At 49.2% G+C, this 7,500-nt stretch overlaps 1 protein-coding gene across 1 annotated transcript in view; it reads left to right on the top strand.

Annotated features, from left to right (window-relative positions):
- Window positions 1-7,500, top strand: part of shroom4 (shroom family member 4) — a gene marked incomplete at its 5' end in the record, with an annotated part of 22,059 nt that overhangs the window by 12,087 nt on the left and 2,472 nt on the right. Inside the window, 6 exons of the mRNA XM_083907937.1 lie at window positions 563-790; window positions 2,080-4,015; window positions 4,313-4,705; window positions 4,810-4,871; window positions 5,063-6,616; window positions 6,755-6,857. Of these exons, the coding sequence (XP_083764063.1) occupies window positions 563-790; window positions 2,080-4,015; window positions 4,313-4,705; window positions 4,810-4,871; window positions 5,063-6,616; window positions 6,755-6,857 (4,276 nt within the window). The remainder of the gene's footprint in view (window positions 1-562; window positions 791-2,079; window positions 4,016-4,312; window positions 4,706-4,809; window positions 4,872-5,062; window positions 6,617-6,754; window positions 6,858-7,500) is intronic.

The following is a 7,500-nucleotide window of genomic DNA, read 5'->3' on the forward strand; positions in this document are numbered from 1 at the left end:
TCACACCCTGATGTTACAGCTCACTTTACACTGATGTCCTCTCATTTGACCTCCTTTAATCAACACACACACACACACACACACACACACACACACACACACACACACACACACACACACACACACACACACACACACACACACACACACACAGGCTCAGATTAAAATCCCTCTCATGACCAAGAACCAGGAAACACAAGTGTTTATTTTGGAGAAGTTTCTGCTTCTCTTGTATTTTTCATCCATCCATTATCTACCACGTTATCCTCCACAGGAGGGTTGTGGGGGGGGCTGTGCCTATCTCAGCTGACATAGGGTAATAGGCGGGGTCACACCCTGATGGGCGGGGTCACACCCTGATGGGCGGGGTCACACCCTGATGGGCGGGGTCACACCCTAATAGAAGCTGGAGAACCTGGAGAACAACCCACACGCACACACAGGGAGAACAGGGCCATCCTGACCATTGTGACCATCCAGTGTGTGCTGAATTTAGACATGGATTCATTCATTCATTCATTCATTCATTCATTCATTCATAGATTGTCTCTTGTCTCCACAGAAGGAACGTTCCTGTCCTTCGTCCTCACTCCTGGCTCCTGACAAAGCTGTCTGATCTTCCTCTTCCTCCCCCTCCTCCCCCATCTCCTCCTCCTCCCTGCCTCCCCTCTGCTGACTCCCCTCCTCCTCCTCCTCCTCCTCCTCCTCCTCCTCCTCTTCCTCCTCCTCCACCTGTCATGCAGCTCCACCCCACTCCTTACTCGTTACCCTGGCACACAAACGACAACAGGTGAGGTCACAATCATAGATTAACTTTCATTGTCAGGATCCGACCATTCTGTGATTGTCAGTACTTTAGATAAACTTTAGATATATTATATTATACTTTTTTAGATAAACTTTAGATATATTATATTATACTTTTTTAGATAAACTTTAGAAACCATACATGACCTCATCTGTGTCAGCGAATTCATGTGTTCATTCAAATATCCACCATCACAACCATTTATCACCATGTGGATCTTTGTGTCCACTGATTAGACGTCAAAGTGTCACTCACTCATTCATTCACTCACTCATTCATTCACTCACTCATTCATTCACTCATTCATTCACTCACTCATTCATTCACTCATTCACTCACTCATTCATTCACTCACTCTCTCACTCACTCATTCACTCACTCACTCAATCACCGTCATTGGGGATTTTAGCCGTGAAAACCTAACAATCCCCAGGAAGTAGGTGACATCAGCAGGAAGTGACATCATCACTGTGTTATGTCTGTAAACTCACACAGGAATTAATGTGCTTTTATTTTAGGATTCTGACACACACACAGACACAGTTACACACACACACACACACACACACACACACACACACACACAGCTCTCCCTGCTGACCTGACCTTTGACCTCCTGTCGTCAGGTTCAAACACAGAGGTCGTGAAAGGTCACAGATGTTTGTGTTTCACTGTGATGACGTCATTAAAATGACCTCACATTTATTCATGTGTTCATTTATGAGTCATCGTCATGGTTCAGTGTGTGTGTGTGTGTGTGTGTGTGTGTGTGTGTGTGTGTGTGTGCGCGTGTGTCATTATTCCCACAGTTTCCTTATATATATAATCTCATCACACACACACACAGACAATAGCATGTGAACAAAGAGAGGAAAATGTTTCATAAACTGTTTGTGTGAAGGACATTTTGTTCATTCTGCAACTGTGACACACACACACACAGACTCACACACACACTCACACACAGACACATATACACACACAGAGAAAAGGAATTCAAAGTTAAAAATGTGTTTCAGTGTGTTCAATTCATTCATGCGTTCATTCATTCATGTGTTCATTAATTCATGCGTTCATTAATTCATGCGTTCATTAATTCATGTGTTCATTCATGCATGTGTTCATTCATTCATGTGTTCATTCATGCGTTCATTCATTCATGTGTTCATTCATTCATGCGTTCATTCATGTGTTCATTCATGTGTTCATTCATTCATGTGTTCATTCATTCATGTGTTCATTCATGTGTTCATTCACCACTTGGTCTGCAGTGATTTGTCCATGCCGTGGCCTCACATGTCCAGACCTTACTCGTCCACTGACCGCAGCAGCTCTCTGGGCTCCATGGAGAGCTTGGACACGCCCACACCCAGCGCTCAGCCATACTCTGACTCCCATAATTCACCTGTGGACTCCGCCCTCTTCAACAACAAGAGAGACTCCGCCTACAGCTCCTTCTCTGCCAGCTCTAACACCTCAGACTACGCTGTGGTTCCTCTCAGACCAGAGGAAACCTGCTCCATGGAGAACCTGGTTCCTCCTGGCTCCTCCTCCACCATCAGGACGTCCTGTGGTGAAGCTCCAGAAGAAGCTCAGCTGAACGTCCACAAGTCCAGGTCCCTGACCAGGTCCAGACCGAGGCCTGTGGAGGTCAAAGAGCGTCCTTGGTCCTGCTGTTATGAAGACACAAAGATGAATCCTCCTCAACCTCCAACCAGGAAGGAGAGTTTCAGGGCGACACAGCGTCGTGATCACATGACCACTCGCACTTCTGCTCCAACTCAAGTCTTCACTCCTTCTTCTGACTGTGATGAAGACCAGGCTGGAGATGTTGAATCAGGAAGTCACAACAGCTTCTCAGCTCCTGAAGAGAAGTTCATAGAAGATACGTTAGATTCTCACTTTACTCAAGAAACCAGACGGATCACATGTGATAAAGATCTGAACTCAGATCCTCTTCCTGATCCAGTCCCAGAGTCCTCATCTGCACAACCTTCTGCTGAACTTTGTGAACCACGGAGCAAACACTCGGTGACTCTGCACCGACACAGCGCTCCTGAGAAACTCCTCGCTTCACAACTGGAGTTGTTAGAGTTTGACAGAAACACCTCAAACACCTGGCAGTCCTTTCATCCCTCACTGCAGACGGCAGAAGAACAGGTAGATGTTTCTCAGAACCAAGTCCATCCCACGTCCACTCCAGCATCCATCTTCTTGGAAGGAGATGGTGATGATGAAGAGGAGAAGTTTGTAAACCGTGACTCTCTTCATCCTTGGGGTCGTTCTGTGAGCGTACCAGAGGAACCCAGTGGATCTTCAGCTCAGGAGAAGCTGACCTGTGATTTTCAGCCTCTGAGTTCTGCTGCCAGTGTGGACTCATTAGTGGACGAGCAGAGAGCAGCAGATAGAAGAAGAGGAGGAGACCACGACGTAGAAGGAGAGACAGCAGTGAAGAAGTCAAATTCATCAAGGAACCATCGAAGGAACCGTCGACGCAACGAGAGATTTGCTACCAACCTTCGCAATGAGATCCAGAGGAAAAAGGCTCAGCTTCAGAAGAACCGAGGAGATTTACTCTGCAGTGGAGAGACGGTTCAGGAGGAAGAGGGTCCAGGTCTTCATGAAGACCAGGCAAAACCAGACCAGTCTGTCCAGGACAGAAGAACCAAAGTGACATTTACTTCACCTGAGATCCTCCAGGATGACAGGACCACAGAACCTGCTGACGTGTCCAGGTCTGTTCAGGTTCTGGATCAAGGTTTACCAAACTTTGGTGTCGGCATCAAAGTCGTTGAAGAACCAGCTCCTGCAGGTAAAGCCCGACGCTGGCGCTGGACGCCTGAACATAAACTGCAACCAGAACCAGAACCAGAAGCACAGAGTCCAGCCTGTGCTGAGAGAGTGTTAGGAGACACTGGGTCACGTCATGGAGTTTGTGCCTTCACCTCCTCCTCCTCGTCCTCCTACAGTCGCTCCTCCTCCTCATGTTCTCGCATGGAGGAGAACGACATCCTTCCATTTGCAGATAGAATGAAGTTTTTTGAGGAGACGAGCAAAGGAACGTCAGGAACTTTGTGGAGACGTCAGCAGAAGAATGTTCTGGAGCCTCCTGAGGACCACGAGTCAGGGATTCACCCAACACACAGGAGGAGGTTCTCCTACCAGGGAGGAGGACAGGACAACTACCTGCTGCCAAACACTCTGGAGGTCAGGAGACAATCAGTGTCCTCCAGCAGAGAGAGGAGGAGACAAGAGGACAGGGAACGAGAGAGGAGGAGACAAGAGGACAGGGAACGAGAGAGGAGGAGACAAGAGGACAGGGAACAAGAGGGGAGGAGACAAGAGGACAGGGAACAAGAGGGGAGGAGACAAGAGGACAGGGAACCAGAGAGGAGGAGACAAGAGGACAGGGAACAAGAGAGGAGGAGACAAGAGGACAGGGAACAAGAGAGGAGGAGACAAGAGGACAGGGAACCAGAGAGGAGGAGACAAGAGGACAGGGAACGAGAGGGGAGGAGACAAGAGGACAGGGAACAAGAGGGGAGGAGACAAGAGGACAGGGAACAAGAGAGGAGGAGACAAGAGGACAGGGAACGAGAGGGGAGGAGACAAGAGGACAGGGAACCAGAGAGGAGGAGACAAGAGGACAGGGAACCAGAGAAGGAGTTAGAACTGGAGAGAGAGGAGAGGGTGAGGCAGTGGGAGAGAGAGAGACAGATGGATGGACTCAGAAAAGAACGAGAGAAACATCTGGAACCAGAAGAAGAACCTTGTCTCAGTTCTGGTCAGGAGTTCCATCAGAACCAGGACCTGAGGTGGGCGTGTCAGCAGGTCAGTGGACCTCCTGTGGTTCTTCAGCAGGTTCTTCAGCAGAGAAGCAGCTTCACATACACTGAGGTGAGAACCAGGTCTGTGATCAGGTCACTTCCTGTCTGCAGGATGTAGAAACAGTCACTTCCTGTCTGACTCGTTCACTAAACAGCTGTAAATGTCTCCCACAGACTTTTCCCTCCAGGAAACAGGAAACACCCAAACTGAACAGGAACTACAGTCTGACTGAGAGGTAACACTTCCTGTTACCACACACACACACACACACAGAAAAAGTTTCATGATTCCTTTAATATTAAAGTTTTTTCTGCATCTTCCTCCTCTTCCTCCTCCTCCTCCACTTCCTTTCCCTCTTCCTCTTCCTCCTCCTCCTCCTCCTCTTCTCCTCTTCTCCTCTTCTCCTCTTCTCCTCCTCCTCCACAGAGATTATCTGAGCTGGAGAAGAGAGTCCAGAGCGTCAGAATGTGTCAATCATCACATGCCCCTCCCACCTCCTCAGAGTGACATGGTGAAGGAGAGTGCTCCTCCTCTTGCTCCTCCTCTCGCTCCTCCTCTTGCTCCTCCTCTCGCTCCTCCTCTTGCTCCTCCTCTCGCTCTGCGAGGTCGAACCATGTCAGAGAACGACCTTCGCTGGTCGCCGTCCGTCTCCGTGACGACCAATCAGACGCTGAGTGAAGTGGAGGAAAGAGAGACGCCAAACTCCGCCCACCAGACGAAAAAGAAGACCCCGCCTCCCCCGAGACCACCGCCCCCAAAGTGGGAGGAGTTCCACCGCAGACGTGCGTCTCACCACGCCCTCTTCTCCTCTGCGGCCCCTCCCACCTTCTCCACTGGCCCCGCCCCCTGCCTGTCTCCTGCTGAAGAGTCCAGACAGAGGTCGTTCAGTCTTCCTCCTCAGAGACAGGAAGTGACCGACACTTGTCCTCACTGCAGCTGTCAATCACAGACACAGAGCCACGCCTCCCCTCACCCACCGTCCAATCAGAGTCCTGCTGCCTTCACTGTAGCTCCGCCCAGTCCCATCTTCTCCAGACACTCCTTCAGGCCGGTGGCTCCGCCCCAGAGAGAGGGGGAGCAGGAGGAGGCGGAGTCAGGTTTACCTCTAAGTGTGAGCTGGGGAGGCGGAGCTTCAGAGTCGTACTTCTCCATGGACCACGAGCACAGACCAGGACCAGAACCAGAGACCACCCTGAACCCGGGCCCCGCCCACAGTCTGGACCTGGACGTTCCCATGGAGACCGACATCGACGACTTCCAGGAGGAGGAGCTTCCTGCAGAGGCGGAGCCTATCAGCAGCGAGCTGCCGTGTTTCGCTCTGCCCGTCACCGTCCTGGAGACGGACATGGACGCGTTAACTGAGCTGCAGACAATAGAGGGCAGCAGAGAGACGAGCTCTGTGGACGAGGAGCTGCAGACACTAGAGGGCAGCAGAGAGACCAGCTCAGTGGACGAGGAGCTGCAGACACTAGAGGGCAGCAGAGAGACCAGCTCAGTGGACGAGGAGCTGCAGACACTAGAGGGCAGCAGAGAGACCAGCTCTGTGGACGAAGAGCTGCAGACACTAGAGGGCAGCAGAGAGACCAGCTCAGTGGACGAGGAGCTGCAGACACTAGAGGGCAGCAGAGAGACCAGCTCAGTGGACGAGGAGCTGCAGACACTAGAGGGCAGCAGAGAGACCAGCTCTGTGGACGAGGAGCTGCAGACACTAGAGGGCAGCAGAGAGACCAGTTCAGTGGACGAGGAGCTGCAGACACTAGAGGGCAGCAGAGAGACCAGTTCAGTGGACGAGGAGCTGCAGACACTAGAGGGCAGCAGAGAGACCAGTTCAGTGGACGAGGAGCTGCAGACACTAGAGGGCAGCAGAGAGACGCTGAGTCTGGACCAACTGTTCCCTCAGAGCAGTGAAGGAGAGTCAGGACCAGAGAGCTGGAGAAGAAGCTTCAGGACCACGGAGAGCAACACTGACAGTCTGGACAGGTGAAGACACACACACACACACACACACACACACACACACACACACACACACACACACACACACACACACACACACACACACACACACACACACACACTTTTATTGGCTGAGTGTTGATCTAACTCCTCCCCCCTCAGACGTTCAGGTGTGAGCTCCAGCTGCTCGTCTGCAGCTAAAGCTCAGCTTCTGTGTCAGATGAAGAACTTCAGTGAAGATGAAGACGACGAGCTGAGCTACAAGGTAACATGATGATGATGAAGATCAGAGTCTTCATCAGTCATTAGTTACAGTTACAAATTACTTCTCTCAAAAAGTCATTGAGTTAGTAAAAGTTGATGTTCATTAACACTATTACATCAAATATGTTTATAGCTGAATGAAGAATAAAAACACTATATATAATATTTTAGGACATTCGATATTTATTTATACTTATTTGAATAGATTTCAACCGGCATAGAAATAAAAATATATAAAAAAATAAATATTGAAAATAAAATTGACACTTTGCATTCAAGGGCACAATTAAGCCTGTTAATATAGAGTTACTACATGACATAATTATTATACCAGAGAATAAACTCCTCTTTTATCAGAGCTCTGATTGACTCTGAGTTCACAGAGAAACAATCACTGTTCAGCTCTAACATAGTGACTTTATCTTAGACTGAGATCATCATCAACAACAAGTGCTTCATAAAGTTCACGCTGTGATGCAGACGTGGATAAACTCTATCCACGTCTGCATAGTATAGTTATATATATATATACATATATATATATATATGTATATATATATACATATAACATGTTAGTACACATTCTTCCTTTGACCTCAGTAAGTGAGAAGTAGTGTCAGTATTTTCACTACGTTTCCTTGACT

This window comes from Microchirus variegatus (genome assembly GCF_963457635.1).
Source record: "Microchirus variegatus genome assembly, chromosome: 2".
Taxonomy (NCBI): domain Eukaryota; kingdom Metazoa; phylum Chordata; class Actinopteri; order Pleuronectiformes; family Soleidae; genus Microchirus; species Microchirus variegatus.